Here is a 21,985-nt window from a genome sequence, read left to right on the forward strand (position 1 = left end):
TGGCTGAACCCAGCACACCTGCAAAGCCTACCTCCCTGCATGTGTGACAGCTACACCACAAGGAAGGCTGATCTTCGCACTCTGAAAGAGGGAAGAAACAGAGTGCTAGGGTGAAAGGAGATACTTACAGTGGTTGGAAAATAGCGACTGGTCTTGAATTTCTTCAGGGCCATGGAGCAGGTGTAAGTGCCAAAAAAGAGGATGAAAGACATGAGGGTGATGTCAGGGACATATCCACAGTTGTTGCCCACGAGCTGTCCTCCATATTTCAAGCACTCCTCCGTTGTCAGAGATGACCAGTCAATGGTGGTGTTGTACTGCAGGAAAAAAGAGAAGGTTCCCATAAAGCCATGCATAAGCTGCTCATGACCAGACAGGAACAGGGACAGAGCATCAGGAAAAATACTGGGAGCGAAAGGGAGGCATGGTGGAGAGGCTAAAAATCCCTCTGCTTGTGCACAGGACAGGATGGATTTTAAACCAGACAGAGGATGATACTACATGGGAACTGAGGACAGTCTGGGCCTTGGAAAGAAGACAGAGATCTTGTGACCTCTGCTGTGGTCTGCCAGACACAGTCTGCATTTTCTCCAGTGGAAAGGCAATGTTGGAAACCTTATGCAGAAACTGGAGTGGCCTGAGACCACCTCTACACCCACTTCTCATTACTTGTTCACTGCAAGCAACACCAAACCCAACCTGCTTCTCTCGGGTCAAGACAAGCACTGTTTCCACAGCAGAAAACCTCCCTCCTTGCCTTTTCTAAGGCCTGAGCTCGCCTGATGCCCACTGGTGTCAGAAGGCCTCTGCACAGGCATCCCCGCACCACGATGCCACTGCTGGGTGTTCTTCTGACACGGTCTGAGCACCTCCACCACACAGTGCCAACTGCCCTGGGCTGAAGGATGGGGAGCAACGCTGCTGCAGGCTGAGTAACCCTGCACAGGACACAGCCCTGCTGCTGAATGAGCTGATCTGGTCTTGGGCTGCACACAGAGCTCAGCTCTGGGATCCTCCTGTGTATCTGGTAAAAGTTTACTAGTGCCCACAGAATGCCAGGCATGCGAAGAAAAAGCCGGTGCATGCTGTAAATACTCAACAGTACTTGTGCTGCTCCGCAGAGCTGGAGTTACCAAAATACCCCGTTTTACAGACAAGCCATCGGAAGGATGCTGAGGTTCTCTGCTATAGCCCAGCAGAGCCCTCCAGACCCAGTGTCCCTCAGCCTGCCTTCCTCAGGGCACTGGGGCAGCACAGGGGCAGATCAGGACTCTGCCGAGCTGGTAAAACCTGCCTGTCACTGCAGAGATGTCCTAGGGCACCAGCTCACCTGTGGGGACTGAACACAACACCCCCAGATAGAAGTTTCCCTGGATTTCAGCAAGAGCTGAGGGGCTCTTCCCCACAGTCTTGCCAAATAAGAACTTGTACTTTAATTTCCATTAATTGCTTCTGTACTCATTTGAACACCTCATTACTAACGACTGACTGCGATGGCCAGACAAGGAGGCACTGCTGGGATTTCATTCCTCATCATGGAACACAGAGCTGCACAGAACACGTCAGATAATCACCTGTTCTCTAATGCTTGTGGTGAAGCAGAGCCCCAGGAACAGGCTTTTCCCTTCCTCACTCTGCATAACTCAAAATCATGTCAGCTCAGAGACGAGGACAGTACAAATCCAAATGCATGAGAGGCCAAGAACATAAACATGCATGTAGCAGCGAGCTCCCGAGGCTATCCCAGGTGGGCACAGGGAGCACTGTCTGAGGGGAGAGTGGGAATGCACAGAGTATATGCTAACACCAAGAAAAATGTTAAGTATTTTTAGGTACCTACAAAATACTGTCAGTCAGGGGATTTTTAGCACCACATCCTCTCTGCTCCTTTTCTGCGTGAAAACCCCAGTGAAGGAAACCATAGGCCTGGGGACCATGACATCAGAGAGAGATGATGTTTTAAAATAACTCAAAATGAATAAATGCATAAAGAGGAAAGAATATTTTATGCCAAATAGTTAAGTTACAGAGAATTTGTCACAAATGTGGGCACTGACTAATCCACACCAACAAGCAGTTTACCAGTTAAAGGATGTTCTTTATGTACAAAATGAAGTTCAAGGTGCAAAATATCCTTTTGTGTGTCAGTGACATTTTCAGTAGGAAACTCCACTCCCTAACTGCTATTGGAAATCTTGAAAACATGTAAGGTACTGAGCTGAGGCCAAAAGGTCCATGGCCTCACATTGCACCTAACAGTATCTTGTTCATGTGTGGACGTTACAAAACACATCACGTTCCCTACAAACTGGATGCCTATGAAGTTGTGGTCTGAAGCAGTATGTAATAAACTTCAGCTTCCTCAGCAAATGCTGTGAATCCAAGACATGATTTTGCTGACACTGATGGTGGTGGTGGGAAAAAAACCCATGGCAACAACCACCCCTCAGCTCTGCTGTTGTTTGACAAGGTGCTGCTACATTTGATCTCTCAGCACTGTCTCCACAGCATCAAGCAGCAGTGCTTTGTCCCTTATCAAGAGGATGTGTGCAGATCTGGCCTGACTGTTGACTTCAGGATGGCAACAGAGGGGAGAGCAAACGAGGCTTTCAAAGCAGGGAGATAAACTAAAAAACCAAATATTTGGGAGCATGTTTTACTTTTTGCAATTTTACATGTACAGAAACAAGCCTCAGAGAGTATTCAATAAGTAAGATTATCACATGGGTTATCAGAGAGCCGAAAAAAGAGGGCATCTCTCTTCTCTGGGAGACCTGCTTCATTCCCCCGAGAGCTGCCTGGCAGGATTTGTACCAGGGCTGCTTTTCCCATTCCCAAAATCCCTGTTCATGTGTCCCCAGACATTTATTTTGCTTTGAAACTCTAAAGCATCCAAAAAGGAGCTTGGAAACAGAGCTGAGCTCTGTGCCCTGAGCTGGCTCCCCCGGGAGGACCAGGGCTAGTGCAGAGCATCTGTGTGGAGAGCATGGCACCCTGCCCTTTCCAAAACACTTCCCCAAGCGTTAGTTTCTGTGGCAGGCAGCTGAACAAGGAGGACCTCGCTTCCAGCCCTTCCAGAGGCAGCCAGCTCAGATGCTTAGGGACCACAGCCAGCTGATGGAGGTGGGGCAGTGGAGAAGGCAAGGAGCAGTAAAGGTACAGCCTGGACATCTGGAGACCTCGATTCTATTTCTTCACCCTGCGACTGACCCCTCCCCGGGGAACCTTGGGCAAAGGTTTGCCTTCAGACTCGTGCCTGGAGACGGAGTGTCCAGCTCAGAAACCATTCCTTTCCTGCTTGGCCAGTTGATGCCACACCAGAGTGGCCACCCCGTGAAAAGAAATGCAGACAGCTAGGATCTGTATTCTTCAGCAGAAAGTTGTTCCTCTGTGTCTCAACTTACTTCCCCTGCATTCAACACAAATGTATCTGGCCCAGCCAAGCTCCATCTCTTTCTCCTTGTCATCCAAAGCTCACCGCTGGAGTGAAATGTGGAAAAGCCAGGGTTAGCTACAGAAAAATCAAAGAATGGGATGAAAACAGGATCTTCCAAAGGAAGGGCTGGCCACAACAGAAATGCTGGCCATTACAGCCCTGGACACAAGGTTCTGACTAATGCCCCGGAGAACCATCTGCATCTTGCCAACACACAGAGATCAGACTGCAAGAAAGTGGCAGCTATTAGCAAGTAATTATTTTTATCAAATCATGCACACAGTATTCTGCATACAGTGCTATGAGAAACCCTTGGAGGACCCTGCGAGCATGCCAAGAGGAGCAGTGTCACACTTCCACAGTGTCACGGGCAGCGGGGGAGTGTCGGTGCGAGGGTTTTCTTCACGCGATCGATTCCTGACCTACTGGCACGGCCCATCAGAAACACACAGCACTCGGAGACCTCAAAGACCATATAATCCCTGCCCTCGCAAAGGGCACTTACCATGTCAGCAGAGGAATAGAACAGCTCATCAGCTGACGGCACCGTTGTCCTGTTCAATAACGAGCTATTAACTGCAAGGGAGGACAGAAAAAGGAATACCGTGAGCGTGGTGCCGAAATGGTTAGGAAGGAAAGCAAATTTCAGCTACTAAGTCATTTGTTAACTCCATCCAACTGTTTGCAATCTCTTTGCTCAAGTAAAGCAAGTCAAAAGTATTGTTTCAGAGTGACCCAAAAGCATCAGTCACTTAATAAACAGAAATAAAAGACTAAGTGAAACATAATTCAAGCCTAACGGGTTTTTTTTGGACCTCATTGTAAAAAAGATATAGAAACCCAGACAGGCAATATAGTATTTCACGGGTTTGAAATATTTTTCTAACGATTTCTGGATTATAATAAATATTAACAGAATACTCCTAAATATTAATTTAAAGTTAATGCACAACCCCAAAGATATCTAGAAAAGCAAAATGCATTTCAGAATCCAGCACAAACACATTTTTTTGAGTTAAAAAAAAAAGATAAAGAGTAATTGAAATCACCAGGATGGAGATAATTTCTTTCAAAAAAGGGGCAGCATTCACTGTGACAATGATACACATTTTCCTTTTGTTTTCATGGGATTAGAAATAATTTATTTGAAATTTCATTTAGAAATGCAATCCTCCCTGAAAACAGGCTTGTCAGATATGTCCTCAGGTTTTATTTAGGTTTTGCACATAAACTTTTATGTCTGATAAGAACATTTAAGGTGTATTAAAATATTGCTCGCTCAGAGACACAGACAGGAGGTGCAAGGACCAAAGGGAAGTCCCTGTGGGACACACCAAGTAATTATTGCCTGAGCAAATCCCGCAGGGAATTTCAAAGGCATTATTTTAAGGTCCTGCGGAAAGCATGATGGGGCTGGCGAGACGCTGCTCGCTGGCCTTCCGAGGCCCCTGCAAGCGGGAGTGCAGGTAGAACCGGGCTAGAAACCGAGCAACGCAAGCTGAGGGCTGATGCTAACGCTCTGGAGCCAAATCTAAATGACAGAGAGATGAAAACCAGCTGTAAAAAGCCTGAATCAGAGTATGAGGGAAGAAGAGTCAGCTTCACCTGCAGAATGACAAAACCCATAAAGCTTTACATGTACACACTAAAAAAACTAAACGAATCTCCCTCCAACCAGCACAGCCTCAACAGCTTATCAAGCACTGCTTACAACCCCCCAGCAGCAGCAGATGTTATCCTCACTAGAGGAAAAGCACTGGAAAGAAAGCACCCAGCGCCGCATCACGCTTTGATTCCTAGAACCAGGCATACCCTCTCCCTAACCTGACACATGCATTTTCATTCTGTTTCCTGAGGCAGGAGAGAAAGCTTGCAAACTATTAGAGAGGAAATGTCAGCATAATAATGTTGATAATTGATAATTGATGTCCTAATGCTCTCTTGGTATCTGCTTACAAAACCTGCTACTGCAAGACTTTACAGTCTTGAGCTTTGTTTCCAAGACGTTCACTACCCCACCGGGATGGCAGCTTGCTCTGGGTTAAGCTCAGATCTCCTTGCTTATCTTACGCTGTGCCATCCTCCTCAGTGTGTTCATCCAGAGCCAAAAGGCAAAGAGCCCACCCAGCTGCACGATACCCCTTTCCCCGAGCCACCCCGGGTCAGTGACACCGTGCTGAGCAGCTAGCAAACATCCCAGAAGTGCAACGATGATGTTCTGCCTCTACTTTGTCATCTTATACAGGGCTTTGAAGAAGGCAGGACGTGGAGAATAAGGCCACTTGTGTTTAGTGAGCAAAATGACTGACTCCCATTGCATGGCTGTAAGCATAGACGCAGAGCAATCTTTAAAAACAAGCAGAGTCGGAGAGGCTGCAGAGCCCCTTTGTGAAAGCGTTTGGCTTTGACTCTGTGCTGGCTGTTGCTCACTACTTTGCTGCTGATTTACTGTTTAGTGGTATGAGAGAAAACTTCCTCTGTAGCTATGATGAGCAGCTGATGTGGAAACCTGTTTACTTAAGGAGCAGGAATTAAATCTGTGCTGTCTTTTGCTTACAGATGCTGCCTGGGTTTACGCAGAGACACAGTTATACAGACACAGGCATGTATGGCTGTATTTCAGACCTGGGAAAGGCCAAAGTGTCAGTGTCATGACTGACAGGCTAGCAACTATTTAACAGTCTATTTGTTCCTCTGGAAAACTCCTTGCTTCTGTGCATCAAATCCAGTGGGGAAGGACAAGCCACCAAGCAAGGGATGAGAAGAGCCAAAGGACCCAGCTAGTGACACTTGCTCGGCCAGTACTGTAACCCCAGCACTTGATGCTTTACACACAGAAGGCTCAAATGGGTTTTTTGAGCCTATCCTGGACTGAGTTTAAATACGGGATCACTCTCTTAGCTGCTCCATTCTCAGACAGGTTGCTGTTTCCAATCTTCTCCCTCAACTCTGGCTTCTGCAGTGCTGGCCTTTGTGCCCGAGGTGCCCCAGACCCAGGCAGACCCGAGCAGGAGCTTGGTGGGGCTGGAGCCAAGCCCCAAGGGTCCCCGCACTATCAGTACTACCCGGTCACTCCCACTCGAGGCTTATACAATACTACTTGAAAAACTAAGGAAGAAACGCTTGGAGATGATGATGATACGGTCATCTTTACTCTCTGAAACAAACTTCTAGCTAATCAGATGAAAAGAGGACCGTGGCAGTGAGGGTTTGGGAGCTTTATCAAACCACACATCCTGATCCTCCCCCTGCTAGCTTACAGCAGTTACAACCAGCAGTGTATTTCCAGGCACAGATCTCTCATGAAATAACGTGTGGGCTCTGCCACATGATCTGTTTCCTCTACACATTCCAGCTGCACTGCCACGCTTGTCCTGGGCGCTGGGTCTGTGCCGTAGGCCTTTAGATGGGGAGACTTTCAATTCGGCGCTGACCACTCCCCATCATCCTACCTCCAAAAAAGAAACCACCCTGCCGTTCAAACACAAGCAGAACTAGACCAACATCCAAGTGCTTGCAGAGGTCCTACATTTAATAACTAACATAAGCAAATAGCTCCTAAGGATCCAGTTCCCAACAGCTTTTGCGCAGAGGCAGCCAGCAGCACCCAGAAACTTTTCCTGTTTGACGGTTATGTCAAGATAACCTGAAGTTTACTTTGAGCACAAACCAAGCTCCCTACTCACTTCTCATTGTTTGAAGGATCCTAGGAGTGGTCACAGCTTCCCTAATGTACCATCAGCTGGTGTACTTCTGTTTGCATTTGGGTTGTAACCTTTTGTTCCCAGTTGCGTTGCCAGATCTATACGTATGCTGGCTAGACATGCCTTGCAGCCCACGCTCCAGCGATAGGTCAAGCGGTTGGATATCCTTCCCTTCTGCCTTAGCGAGGAACTGTTTGTGCTTTATCACTCATACGCGCAGCCAGGAGGTGGAAAACCACGCATGTTTGGCTAACGCCCTGAAAAAATCCAGCTCCTGCACTTGAGAAAATGGCACAGTGTATACCAGGAGTGACCTGAGCACCGTGGCAGTGACCTGGCCACCCCTTCTGCCTCTTCACAGACTTCTCGGAGGAATGCCATTCAAAATCAACAGCCACAGGGATTCAAGGGGACAAGGGTACATAGACAGTTCCCCACTGGTACTGATGCTTCCATGAGGAGTCCCAGGAAGGTTGGCTATAAAGACATTCCAGCTGGCACGTAGGGTGAAATTCACTCCTCAGCTTCAAAATGAGGCTAAGATAGGATATCTGAAGATAACTGATAAAGATTTAATCTACCTCTTTATTACCTGAACTGCAGCACAACAGAAAAAGAAAGCAAATGCAATCTCCTATCTGCAGATTGGAGAGCTAATTAAACATTCTCTTACCTGGATTAAATGATTCACAGGCACAAGAGTAATGCGTAATATAGTCCACCTTGAACTCAGAGTTGATCGGGTAATGATCTGCCAGCTTGATCATCTTCTTGAAAGCATCGTAAATGAAGATGAAGCTAATAAGAGAGGAAAAGCCTTCTTCGGTGAAGCGGGTGAAGTACTTGACCAGGAAGCTGGCATCAGTAGCGACGAGAATGAGACACTGGAAAGCTGACCAAAGGCCAATCCAGAGACGAAACTCCAGGTAGTCAAAACCATTGTCTCTGCAACAACACAAGGTTGGCAGGAAGGCAAAACATCAGGGTTAGATAAATCCATGAAGGACTGTGACTTCCCAGTGAGAAGTGGTGAACACACAGCCTCTGCGACCTGTGCTCATTTCGACTCAATGAGTGTTCGTTCCCAAGAGCTAAGCTCTCCCTTTTCAGCCAGCCAACTCTGTAAACGTATGTGGTGCAGCTTAAGAGCCAAGGTGGTAGAAAAGCATGCAGAAGTGACCAGTCTTGCTTACGCCTTCACTAAAAAATGCTACCAATGAATTCAAGCTCTCTAGACTCCACGATAAAAAATCATCCCTTGGCACAGAGCCAGAAAGGTCTGAACATCCAGCTGTCCAGACCAAGAGCAGCTCCATGCTGACAGCTTTCCACCAGCTGAAGACATAACCACAGTTTACAGACACAGATGACGATAAACCCCGGTGCCAGGACATGGCAGGCTGGGGCGAACAATGGAGCCAACTGCATTGTTCCTTCCTGGGAAGTTTGTTTGCCCCTTGTTTGCTGCCGGAGGCTGCCGTGCCACGACGGCACAGAGTCCAAAGGCAGGCTTTTAGGACTAAACAAACGCAAAAATTGAACACCAGAGCAGATAAGGATTTTCCAGGGAGGTTGCTACCTGCTCCGGGAAGGGAGTGGGAGGTGGTGGGGCTGGCAGCGCCAGCCAGCCAGTATTCCTTGGAAGCCAGGAGCTCTGCAGTGTTGATGGACAGAGGAGGAAGGGCAGTTTCTATGGAAAGTCTCAGAGCAAAGCCTCTAACAGTGTCAGAAACATCTGGGGAGGGGATGGGGCCCAGGAGTTTATCCCTTCCTTCCCCCAGCTACATCAACCATTGTAAGAAAAACTGCACGTCTCTCCCTGTGAGTCTGCCTTTAAATAAAAAGCAGCAAAAGCTCTCTTCAGGACACCTTAGGGATGCAGGCTACACCAGATAACTACCCTCAGCTCTAAAACATAACAGCCGAAAAGCATCTTCAAATACCTCTCCAAGGCAGGAGGGAGGAAGAAATTGCTGGATTGCCCTGCAGCACAATCCCTCTGGCCTGTTCATGCCGGGTTGGAACTAGATGATCTTTAGGGTCCCTTCCAACCCAAACCATTCTGTGATTCTATGCTGAGAGGAGAGGCGTGGGCCAGCCACGGCTCCTCCAGACAACTGCGTGTGCCTCGGAGAGGGATCAGCTCCGAGTACCAGGGCTGGTTATAGCTCAGTGGCAAAACACTTGGTAGGGTGCTTGCAACCTGGCAAAACCGGGTGCCTTCCAAGCTGGCTACAGGCTGGTCCCACCCCCAGTGCAGATGGACAAACTTTGCATAGTAACAGTGAGAAATGTCCTGGCATCTCCCACGTACCTGTTTTTACAGACTATTTCCAGGCGGGTACGGTGTGCTGTTACACACCTCTACGCTTTGTCAGCATTCACCCACAGGCAGGGGTGAAATTTTGCAGGGTGCACCCCAAGCACCCACCCCACCGCCAACGGGGCTCGAGGGCAGCCTTCCAGCGCGTGGTGTAAAACCGCAGGGTAGAGAACAAAATTGCATCTCAACGGGGGAATTACAGCCCTGTGACTGTTAGACCGGAGAAAAGGCTGCAGAGCAGGCAGGGTGCCAGCTAAAGGCTTGCTGCTGGGCAGCATCGTGCGTTTCTGTAAGGATCCTGGGTCGGAGGACAGGTAGGCTCAGACAGGGTCGGGCACCTGAATTCAAAGCAAGCCTTTGCAAGGCTTTCTCCTTAGTGTAGACAAACATCTCAGGAGACAAACATCTCAGGGAGGGCTGCAGCCTTCTCACACTGAGAGTCTGACCTGGAAGAGGGATAAGGAGCAAGGAAGAAATAAAGTGATGATTTAGAAAAAGAGAAGGGGAAAAAATAATGATAATAAAAGAGCTCAGTGACAGCTCTCTGAAATATCCAGAGTCAGTGCCTCAGAGAGCAGGAGCTGCCATCCATCTGACCCAGCGTGGAGAAGCCCAGATGGCATCCCAACTGCACACCACCGAAGAACTTCAAAAGGTTTTAAACTACATTTTTTTTTACCCCTCAGAGTCCTGCAGCACTTGTGAAGCTCACCGAGCAAACGAAAAAGCACAGGACACTTCACATACACAATACAACAGGCTAAATACTTCTGCCGTGATGACTGACATCATTAATTTTCTTTCTGAGGTCTCTGGAGGTGAAACTTTCCCAACAGCCTGCTTCTGCCTCTGGAAGGCAGAAGGACTGGGGTCCTGCTTTCCTGGGGAGCCCAGTGCCTCACTTCACACTGCTTCCAGCTCAGAAAGCCAGACTCATTTCGCAATGGGCATCGGGGAGACTCTGCATGGGAGCAGAGCTCACCAGGCCAAGGACGCAAGTTGACCTGGGGTGTTGTGTAGCATCGACCCACACTGCTGCCAGTGTGGCCAATGCTGCTCTGGCAGGCACCCAAATCTAGATGCACGGCTGGTACGTGAGGCTTTTTAAGGTATCTCGCCATACACACACAGAGTCAAACTTTAAATGAATCGGTAGATGGGAAGTCTTTCTAATTTTGCTCCCAGCAGGGAACAGGGTGTTGTGAATATGAACAACCACACATGCATTATTGAAAAATCACAGTACTTGATTCCAATTTCCTTGTGAGAAAGCCTCCCTCGAAAAATCCTACCATTCTGCTCCAGCAGGTTGTTAGGACAATAGCTTTTATAACCACCACCTCCTCCCCGGTTAAAAATAACCACCTTCTCCCTCCCCAAACTCTACAAAGTATTTTTCCATCCTGCTTTTTGCCTTCTGTGTGCTGCACCTGGGCTTTGACCTGCCTGCCAGATGCAAACAGCCATAGCATGTCTATTCCTGGTTTTACTCATTTATTCCATTCGAAGAGAGACAATAAAGGCGCCCCCCTCACCTTGCTTTGCTGCAGAGCTCTCACCAGTCAGCAGCTTCCAGTTTCCTTCCCCCGGCTAGTCTAACCTTCTGTCCATTTTTTCTAGCCTCCATCCCTCCCTGCCTATGTTCCAGTAGGGGAAAGAGAGAGGCTCAAAGTCCACCTCCTCTGCTCCTCTTTGGCAGAGATGAGCAGAGCGTGCTGAGGAGAGCGGCAGTCCCAGGGCCAGGCAGGAGGGGACCGCGTTGCAGTTGAAGGTGCAGGTCATCTCTCCATGGCATCCTCAACTCCAAGATGAACTTCTCCCCGGCTTGGCACGAATATGGCTCTAACAGCAGTCAGAGTGCGCTGCGAGGCCATTCGGGCTTCCAACCCAACAGTACTGATTGTAACACCAACTTTGACAACGCAGCAGGAGGATCAGACCCTGCCCAATTCATCCTGCCCTGCGCTATTTTCACAGACACTGCTCGTGCTGCCACTAGAATTATCAAGTAAGTAACCAAATGAAATCATCTTACTCCAGAAGAGTCCAGGGTAGCATTGCCTGTGTGGGATCACATGTAAATACACTGGCTGCCTCAGTAGAAGCTCTGTACCTCAGGAGACTTCTCCAACATGTCGAGTATCCACAGCAAAGCCGTGATTATACGCGCTCAATTATTTCAGAGTAACTACCCACAGGGATTAAATATAATGAGGAAGGAGGTAGAATTACACAACCAAACCTACACCATGTCTCCTGCCTTACTGCAACCTGCAGCCATGTTCAGCTTAATAATTCAATAGACCTTTTCTAAAAATAACCACCAACGGCCGAAGAGCTGTTCCACATCACAGGTGACTGCTTTTGAAAGAATGCCTCGTAATGCCTTAACTCCAAAAGCTCTTGGGTTTGTGTACACAAGTCTCTCACAACTTGCTGTGAACACTCCCTGATGGGGGAAGGGAGGGCTACAAGTGATTTGGGACGTTTTCTGTATAACCTAAAACGATCTCGCAGAAGACCATTCAAAATATCAGTAATCCTACATGTAAGATCATCAGTGAATATACACATAAAATCACCAATCCATACGCTGATTCCTTGAGGGATTCTCATTATATTTTGCCAGCGTTGCAGATGTGGGAGCAGTAAATGACAACACCTAATAAAATAGGGTCCCTTTAGCTCTGGGTGTCAGCTATCATCACTGCATCAACCTTAACACTGTGGAGAGCGAGCAGAACCTCTTCACACCAGTTCAAAGGAAAAAAAAACCCAAGAGGATTTAAGGCAGCAAAGCTTCACCGACGAATTCTGGAGAGAGAGAGAGGCCAACAGCTGTTTCTATCATAGGTATTTTTGCTTTTATAAGTTATAGTGATTATTTCCAATGAGTACTGATTTAAGGACAAATTTTTGGTAACCTTGAGACCTGTGGGATTTTGCTAGTGAAATCACCGTGAGCTGGATTCCTTTCTTTGTTCCCAGCAGCCAGGGAAACACACGCAGCAGCTGGGGAGGAACACACGCTGACCGAAACTACCGCAAACTCCTCATCCAGGACAGACTTGGCCAAGAATTTCCAAGAGGCCCCAAGGAGATATGCACCCACATACCAGGCAGCGCCCTGGGACATGCGTGCCTGTGAAAATCCCCGATGTGATTGCACTGCAGTCTCAACAACAAGGAACAAAGATGTTTCATTTCACACACTAAATCCCCTCCTTCCCCACCGCTAGACATCTCATTCCCTAGATGGTATTTCATTAGTGTGACATTCCTCCCCACCTTCCCGCCTTGTACTTACTTGCTGAAATTAAAGAGAAGCCGTTCAAAGACAAGGACAGGTCCTGTGCTGCTCAAAATTGTGAGTGGTTGACCAGCAAAAAGGCAAAATATCGCACCGGTGACTGCTGTGCCCAGAAAGCTCTCCAACACGCCCTGCAGTAGACATGGGAGAGAAGGGAGTTCCACTGAATAACCCTTTCTGTTAGCACTGTTGCAAGAAAACGAGTAGTTACATCAGTGATCGCTCGCATGCTGTACTCTGATATCTCCAAGACTAAGGGATCTCCTTGCAAAACGATCTCCTTGAAGACATCTTCTCCATCTTCTGCCATCTCCCGCAGCTGCACACAAAGATCTGTTCATCCCACACAATTCATAGTTACTCAGGATAACCAGTAACCCCCCTTGTTATTTCGGAGGCCCAGAGTTTAATAACACTATATTGTATTTTATATTCAACAAGGGGAGAAGAGTGTTTTCAAAGACCATTTAAAGGATTTGAGAGTTCCTTGAATGTCTCCCACACCTCTGGGAGATCCATGTATCTGAAGATACACGTTCGCAGAGCTCTTCAAACAGACAGGGCAGAGCATGGCGAGAGGACAGCGCTGACACCCTCCAGGACAATGGAGGGTAGGTTTTTCTGTCTCTGACTAAGCAGGCACTCTTTCTAGATAAACACGATGCCTCTCTTTCAAGTAACCTTTTTAGTAAGTGAGACAAACCAAACAAGGCTACTTCATCCAGCAGCCATGTGTTAAGACCAAAGTTCATCAGATGTCACCAGCAAGTAACAAATTCAGTATTTAACAGGCTTCACAATTACCTTTGGCATGTGTGGCAAAACACCTTCACTGGAGGATAAAAGAGCATGACTGATGCATTCTTGGATTTTCATGTCCAACTAGACCTGGACAATATCTACTTTTAAAATGCCAAAGGTGGATGAAATATAAATGGCAATAAAATGTGATCATTGACTGAGCATGCACAAAAATGGCAGAGTTCGCAGGACCTTAGCTCATTTGCTCTTATATGGAAACAACTCTGATGACCGACTTTTAAAGGAACAACAAGAACATCATCTTCTACTGTGTAAGACGCGCAGCCATCAGCATCGCCCTCTCCAGGAATACTTACCCAACAACCGGGGCAGATTTAAGCAGAAGCTTATGTGCTCCATTATAGCTCTATCTGAACCTGCAGCCTCATTAACGCTGCACATGCTGAGGAACCAGCAATTAATGGCACATGCAGATCCTTCTTTCCAACCATGACAATCTGCAGGGTCGAGGCTGCAGCTTTTCTGACTTATCAGTGGTAATGCGAAGAATTTAAATTAAGTTTTGCGGCTCTCTTTCTTGGAAAGACCCAAGTTACTGTTTACACTGAGGGAATTATAGTCATTCTGTCCTGCGTCAAAGCAGTACGTTACTATGTAGAGCAGAAGGTTTTTTTACATCTAGTAAATTACTAGCAGAACTTTCTGTAAAGCAATCATAAACTATTTTCCTGGCCCCCAATTCGATCTCAAGATACCATTGCTCAAGCACTGTCACTGCTGGGTAATTCAAGCAGCAGTGTGACAGCTGTGCGGAGAAGCAAAAGGCGAGGAAGGTTTAAAAGCTGCCTGTTGCTGACACATACTCAGTCACTCCTCAGTCTAGACAAGCTTCTGTAGAGCAGGCAGAAACAGCCTCGCCTTAGCGGGAGGCAACATCCTTAGTCCTTTTCACTTCTAAGTGCTACTGGTGATGCCCATCGCTAACCGCCCAGGCCCTGGCAGGGCTCAGCACGAGGGAGATCGGTGTGCTGCGATGCTCTGAGCCTTCACACAAGGACTGCACAGGTTTTCACAGGAGACACGGACAGGAGCCTGGGAGCCTTTGCTTGCTGCCTTTGGGGAACTTGTGAGGATGAGACAACAGCTTCTGGGGCAAGGAACGGCATTCGCACAGCTGACCCCATTCGCCCCTCCCACATTACTCACGGAGAGGGCCCTCACAGCCAGCGCATCTGGAATCTCTTTTCCCTGCATTCTTCCACGTGTCTGTAGCTAAGAATAGTGTCTCTTCTCAGAAACATAAAACTCTGAAGTGAGCTTTTAAAGAAACGTTGGCTGTGTCAGGCTCCCTGGGGCAGGCAGCACGGGACAAGCGATTTTTAACGCCTGACCCAGCAGCGGTCACATAATTGTCTACAAGATGCATGAACCTGATGTAGTAGGCCCAAAAATACTGTTTTCTATGAGGACAAAATGTCCAGGGGAAAATTTCTAGGGGCTGCTGTTCAGCTGCAGAAGCTGGCATAACCTTCCCTCGCATTTCTGAGCATAAAGGCTCAGTGCAGCTCATGCGCTGAGATGTCTCACTGAAAACCACGCTTCCACACTCTCTCCCACTGTAGGAATGCGCACCGGTTTGAGCAACACTTGACATGAACCTGGACTCTGATCCCACTGAGCAGCTCCCTGGAGGAACAACTTGACCTGGGAACTGTGGGATGCTGACTCTGATGATACAGGGGCATGTGAGCATGAAGAACCTGCAACTTTGCTCTCCTGTTGGAAACCTGCAATCAAAACCCTTTCCAGGCTCTGGCAGCAGCCAACATACCTAATGCCTTTTCAAACAAGGATGGTGAGAAAAGGTTTGTTGAAGGGAGATGGCAAAAGAAGAGCCAGTTGTGTCCAAACTCTCTAAAGCTCTGATCTGCCAGTGTACTGTTCAGAAAAACTGCTGGTACTTCAATTTTCAATCAGTACATAAATGAAAAACAGTAAATTGAACTGGTTATTGTACATGAGAAGCAAGTAAATGTTGAAGTGCACAAATCAGAAAATAATGGATGATGTTTTCCTGCATTGAGCCTTGGCTATATTATGGATTGTCCGGACAGATTTGGTTTTTCTAGCGACTCAGTGATGACTTTCCTGCACTTTGCTCCACTACTGCCAATTGAAGTTTAATGGCAAAATGGAAGCAGGCAGCTGGGGGGGCATATCCACAGACCCCGCGCTCCTTGCTGCCAGTGCTCCTCTCCGGATACACCCCCAAGTCCCTCCTCACCAAGCACAAACCCCGGAGAAGTGAGGGACAAAGCCTTTGACAGGACTTGCGTGTTGGTTCCTTCTGCTGCTCCTGGAGTTTTTTGTCATTAACAGCTACGCTGTGTTTGTATTTGCCGCAGTTTCCCCGTTACCTAAGCAGTATTCTTAACTGCATGTCACCAATGGTTTCCTTTTTCAACATGGAGAGTAAATCACTGAGCTCAGAACAGACTGTTCCTGCAGCTTTTGTCTTTCTAGGGACTTTTTTTCCCCTCTGAGCAACAGGAAAACTCAGACCGGGTTTTACCTACTGCAGTGAAAACTACAGAATAAAGACAACCTCTGAATCTTACTCTAGCCTGTAATTTATCATGGAGAAGTTCAGGGCTCCAGATATGTGCCCCCCTTTTCTATGTTTGATTAATTAAACCTGTATAAATTAGTAATTCAGTCACTGTCACTGTCCCTGTGAGCTTAATTATTGTTAGGAGATTCAACATGGCTGCAAGGAATCTATCTAAATACAACCTCCTATGTTTTCTTCCTCTTCAAAAAGCCAAAGGAATACTAAAGCGCACTGCTAGAGGCTAATTCTGCTCCAGTCAAACACAAAGAACCTACAGCGGTGTTAATACAGAATCCCTTTCCTTTAGACTTCATCTAAAACCGAGCCGTTCTTTGAAGTCCCTATTTTTGCCTTCACCACTGATCCAGTCTGTGTCTGGATATGCAGTACAGTTCTCAGGATCTGATCTTTGACTATTACAAAATTCATCTTTCTAAAGAGCTCACATTTTTCTCCTGTGTCATGAGTCCTGACTTACTCACTTTCCTACGAATTTTAGGATTTTCTTTTCACCAGAGGCAGAAGTCCAGGGACTGTAAGAGTCACGCAGGATACAGCGCTGTGCTCTGATCACATGGAAAGTCTGAATCAGAATTAGCAAACTTAATTGGACTGAAACCATTCAACTGAGACACAAACACAGAGAGTAGATCAGAAGAACTTCTCTACATAGAAGGAGCCAGGACCTTCTCTGTCGCCTGGCCATCTTTCAAACACCATTTAAGGTAACCACTTGTAGAGTTTTTCAAAGGACAGCCATCCAACAGCAGAGAAAGCGAGCCAACTTTCAGTGGAAACACAGGATACCTCTATTAATTGTACCCAGAAATCAAGCTTTGTTAGTGGCCAAGCAACCCTCTGACTGTAGATAGCAAAAGGCAAGTGACAGGTCTGTTGCTTCTGAAAGCTCTTGCTAACCTGCATGTTTTCCGTAGCATCACCTAGCAATCCTCCGAAAGTGATAGCATTGGTCACTGTGGCCAGGTAGATGAAAAGAATGGCTGAAAGGGCTTGAATATTTAAAGCATCGTAGAAGTCGCTGGCGAAGAACGGTGCTTTCCTCTTTATGTCTTTGATTAAGCCACCACAGAATCTGAAAAGACAAGCAAGAGAAGACTCGCACAAAACGTTTTGCAGTGAAAGTCAACAAGAAAAGTAATCAGAAACATTGCCAGAAATGAAGTATTATCTGAAGGGAGTGAGATCATCACATTACATAACAGTCTTATTGCAGCTGTGATGGTGCAGGGATATCACCGAGATAACGTAAAGAAAGAGAGTATCTTGAACATGGGATGCAGCTGGAAAGAGACAAATTTCAGGAACACAACCCCTACTTCTGCTGAAACAGAAAACTGAAGTTTGCACCTCTGGAAGTTTGTCTGTTTTGGTTTGGTTTTTCCCCAACTATATTGGTTGATGTAATAAAATATATTAACTCTAGTCTAAATCCCTGCCTAAATTTCTCCACATGGCAGACACAATGGTTGGATGAGCCAAAAAATCTGCTAAATGGAAAAATGCTTCAAACCATTAACGATAAAAAGAAGTAAAAATGCAAGTAAGTGAAATCATCTTGGAGAACGAGAGCTTCACTTGCAGACATATCCTTTTTGTACAATCACAGACAAGACTGTATTTAACTCTTATAAGCTCCACGTGGGTCTGACACTGACAGCATTAAAAGTGTTTCTGTTTTGCCTCTTGTTCCCTTGTACACCCTTCACCACCACTGCCGGGACTGTTCAGACACTCCGTACGCAGCGAGGTACATGGCAGGTAAACACGCATTACTTTCAGACCCAGAATCAGGATGTATCGACTGCCCTGTACACACCAATGTGGAATTTCAGACTTTTCTTCTAGAATTTAGATATTTTACTAGAACTTAAAAAAAAAAAAAAAAAATAGAGTGTGAGGGAGGGCACAATGCTACCATGAAAACCCAAGTATCGACCCTGAAATGCTGCGCGCACTGTTTTATGGTCTCCTGAACTGCACTCCCACTCTAGCAGACTTTGACGTGGCATACAAGCAGTCACAAAGCAGAGAGTAAGGCCTCAGGCTCAGCTACCTTCTGTATTTCTATCCCATAAATGCCTTCATCTGCACAATTCAACTACAACTGGAATGCCTCGAAAAGGGAATGTCTCTGCTTTTGGCTAAAGCACTGCTAGCAATCCAAATGGAGACTGTATCTGTACCTGCCATGTTTACACCCCTTACAGTTCATCTAACTTCAGACTTTCAACAGCCAACACCTACCTGCCCCTTCTGCCATTTTTGAGTGCCTCATTTAAGACACTTTGTAATTGGCCAAGATGGGATGTTCAGAACGGTTCAGAGAGTCTCAAGCTGGGCACCAAAATCCCCAGGACATGTTTCGGGCTCACAGCTCAACCTGTACAAGCAGTATGTGGGGCTGGAAGGCAGAAGGGGTGAAAGGGTTCTGCAAGGGCAACATTGCCACCTTGCTGGGATCAGACCAGGCACATCGTGTTGAGTGGCACGTTACCAACCTGCCAGTTCGTTGCAGTTCTTCACAGTCCCCGTGGCCCCCGCCGCCGTGTTTTCCATCATGAGGGGTGTCTCCATTCATCTGTAGATTTTCTCCACCGGAGTACATGTTTTTCCTAGGCAAGAAGGCAAGCCAAACTGAGGCTCAACTGCACTACCTGACCGCTCCACAAAACATAACCCACACACAGTTCCTCCAAACAAGTGTCACACAGACTTTCCTGAAGCCATGCTGTACAAAGGAGACTAGGAGACTCACCTGCTGGCAGCCAGAGTGGAATGCAGCGTGTTAGAAGAACAAGCAGAACCCCAAAGAGTCTAGAAAACCACTGTGTATGTCATTACATATCTACAACATCACCTTAAAGTGTACAGCGTTGCAAGAACATCCTTTCTCCAGCTATTAAGAAAGACCTGAAAATATGTCTAGTACTTTCTAAATACAAACAAACATATGCAGGTCACTCTGCAGTTGCTCAATAAACCTGGCGTACCCAAAATACTGTCTCTTCCCATCACCTTTTCACAACTGATGGCACCGTCATCCATCACAGAGCAAAACCTGCCTGTCTCCTGCTATTACCTTTTATCTGAAGAAGGAAGAGACTTGGGGGGCTCTATCCTAATGGCTGGATCCCATTCCCCAGGGGGGAGCACAATGACTTCATCCAGAAACTCATCGATGCCAGCGATCAGGTCCTGCCTGTCCTTGGCTTTATAGGCGATGTCGTGGAATACCTGAAAAGAGAGACTCCGTGTAGCAATAGTTTGCATTTCCTGCAGTCCAGACTCTGGAGGCAGCTACTGAGTTTTATTCTACAAAACCAACTTACTCATTCTCAAAAACATCTCAAAAAGTATCAGGACATTTGGCATAAGGGTGTGTGAACCTCAGAAAGACCCTTCCTTTGACTGGTCGTTCTATGATAGAGATTCTTTTCTTGCAGGCATATTTCTCATTTTTAGCCAGATATACATTTCTAACATTTAAAAAATGTTACTAAAGCAATTATCCATTTCTTTAATCCAAAAAAAAAGTCTTCCTATAAATAAGGAGTTTCAATTATGCTTTGAGTAGACACATTTACAAATCCACAAAAAAGTGTCGATCCTTTTTTTCTACCTATTTCAGTCTGTCAAAAAATAGGTTAGTTTTCCACCTCGTGACATAGAAACGATGACAATATTTACTCAGAAATAGTGACAAGAAGCACAAAACGGTTTTACTGAAAGGCCTAGTATTACTTATGAAGAAGGGATGAGAGAAAAGAGGAAAAAGAGCATTCTTGGCGTGAAGGTGCATCAGCACACATGACAGACTTGAGAACAGTTGGTGGTAGGGAGAAGGACTCTGGGGCTATAGAAACCAGATCATTGCTCCAAGCAGTGGAATGACAGAAAACAGAAGCGCTGAGACAGGACAAGTGGTAATTAAGGGAACTGTATGAGGGCATGAAGCAAAAAACAAACATCAAGTAAATCAGCCCCAGACGCTCAGAGCCCAAGGGACGCTGGAAGAAAGAAGCTGCAACGAATACTGAAAGCCCAGTCATCTCACTGAGGTGTATGATCAGTGAGTAACCGCTAGCTACTCACAGATAATATATAAGCACTGCCTGCATGAAGAAGTGCTCCGGGACACAGTGCAACACACGGCGCTATGTCCCGGGTGTAACCACTCCTGCGGTAATGACCCAGCGCGCAGCTGCGGGTACTGTGATGGTGGAAGGTGACACAAGGTGCACGCCGTGAGATCATCAATTCTCAGATTAATTCATAGTCTGTTTCAAAGAGTGACTGCTAGCAGGAAAATATAAACGACGGATAAAACCTTCCCACGGTCATGCCTTTACAAAAACATGAAGCCAGGTGAAAGAATTATGTAAAGAGATAGTATTAGGAGCTGACAGTTGGTTATTTCAGCTTTATGTGTATGCCTACTCCCATCAACCACGCTGGAGGAAGGACATCATTATTAGCTAATGTAGTGAAACCTGGGAGAACCCATTTCACACAGGAGATGTCAAGTCACCTACCTCATCCGACATCAGAGTGGCGATGGCTCGGCCGATCTCATGATAGGACTTTGCTTTGCCCTTCGGTCCCAGTAGAATGAAGAGAAATCTGACAAAACACACAGATTACAGATATTTAGGATAGCAAAATAGATCGCTTATTACTTATACAATCTCTAGACTGAAATTCAGCTTTAAAAAGTTGTGGCCCTTGTTAGAGATCCAGAGGCTGCCAGTGGCCTCCAGCTAACTTGGGAGTAGAGGTTACACGCTGCAGCCCGTCATGCTTACTTGGACGAGCAAGACACTACCCAGAGTGTTTCTCTCCAAAAGCCTTAAAAGCAGCCCTGTGACAACTATGGCAAAATGCTATCACAGCCCTATGCAGAAGCTGCTACCATCCAGCAACCTAGACTTGATGTAGTGAAGGAAGTACATTCTTCCAATGCCTAGCACCTGGAAGTGAACTATGCGTGACGGATGCAGCTCCAGTGCACGGCAGTTCAGAATCCATACCCTGTTCACCACCAAAAGCTCATCCACCTCCATGGTGATTTGTTTGATGGTATGTTACTGGCTCCTTGTAGCTGTTCAATCCTTGTGTAAGGTATCCTTGGTAAAGGTTTCCCTAGTGCTATTCCATGTCATTTACATGACAATAGCAGTGATGAAACTGCTGCTAAGCAGTCAGGAGGGACAGAAGACTCCACACAGCTGAGCACCCCCTGCACACAGGTCGGACCAAGCAGGGCCAGCAGAGCAGTGGACACAGAGGGAAGATGCTATTAATTACCCACATTGCTCACTGTAAGCTACATCGCTCCCTCAAGCTATCAGACAGCACTCTGCATGTTTATTAATGCTCTGCTGGGGCTGAGATCTATTATGGTTCAGCACCCACAGCAGGTACCTACATGTGAAGGGAAACCATTAATCTAAAATAGAGCTTTAGCTATAAATAATTAAGCCAAACTTGTATGTCCTTAATTTCCACTCCAAGAATAGAATACATACCAGAGACTTGTAAGCCCATCTGATGGCTTCATAGTCGCTGCTTAATTCTTAAGCAGGAAACTTAATGTGTAAAACTACTATGGTAGGCACCAACAGCAAGGGTTACTACATCTACAAGGTATTAGGACTTAATTTCCTACCTGATCTCTTTTGGCAGCAAATATCCAAGTCACTGCTAATGAGTTTGAAAAACACCATGATATGAAACCTTTGGAGATAGGAAATTACTGTTCTTTATCTTTCCTGCCCTTGCTCTTGTCAGTGCTAACGTGCTATGAATCAGGACCTGCCTA

At 46.5% G+C, this 21,985-nt stretch overlaps 1 protein-coding gene across 1 annotated transcript in view; it reads right to left on the minus strand.

Annotated features, from left to right (window-relative positions):
• Positions 1-128: 128 nt before the first annotated feature.
• Positions 129-21,985, minus strand: part of LOC104510830 (electrogenic sodium bicarbonate cotransporter 1-like) — a gene marked incomplete at both ends in the record, with an annotated part of 29,774 nt that continues 7,917 nt past the window's right edge. Inside the window, 8 exons of the mRNA XM_010153202.1 lie at positions 129-317; positions 3,942-4,012; positions 7,814-8,085; positions 12,771-12,904; positions 17,065-17,239; positions 18,666-18,779; positions 19,247-19,401; positions 20,700-20,787. Coding sequence (XP_010151504.1) covers positions 129-317; positions 3,942-4,012; positions 7,814-8,085; positions 12,771-12,904; positions 17,065-17,239; positions 18,666-18,779; positions 19,247-19,401; positions 20,700-20,787 — 1,198 coding nt within the window. The remainder of the gene's footprint in view (positions 318-3,941; positions 4,013-7,813; positions 8,086-12,770; positions 12,905-17,064; positions 17,240-18,665; positions 18,780-19,246; positions 19,402-20,699; positions 20,788-21,985) is intronic.

This window comes from Eurypyga helias, unplaced genomic scaffold, assembly GCF_000690775.1.
Source record: "Eurypyga helias isolate BGI_N326 unplaced genomic scaffold, ASM69077v1 scaffold24376, whole genome shotgun sequence".
Classification (NCBI taxonomy): domain Eukaryota; kingdom Metazoa; phylum Chordata; class Aves; order Eurypygiformes; family Eurypygidae; genus Eurypyga; species Eurypyga helias.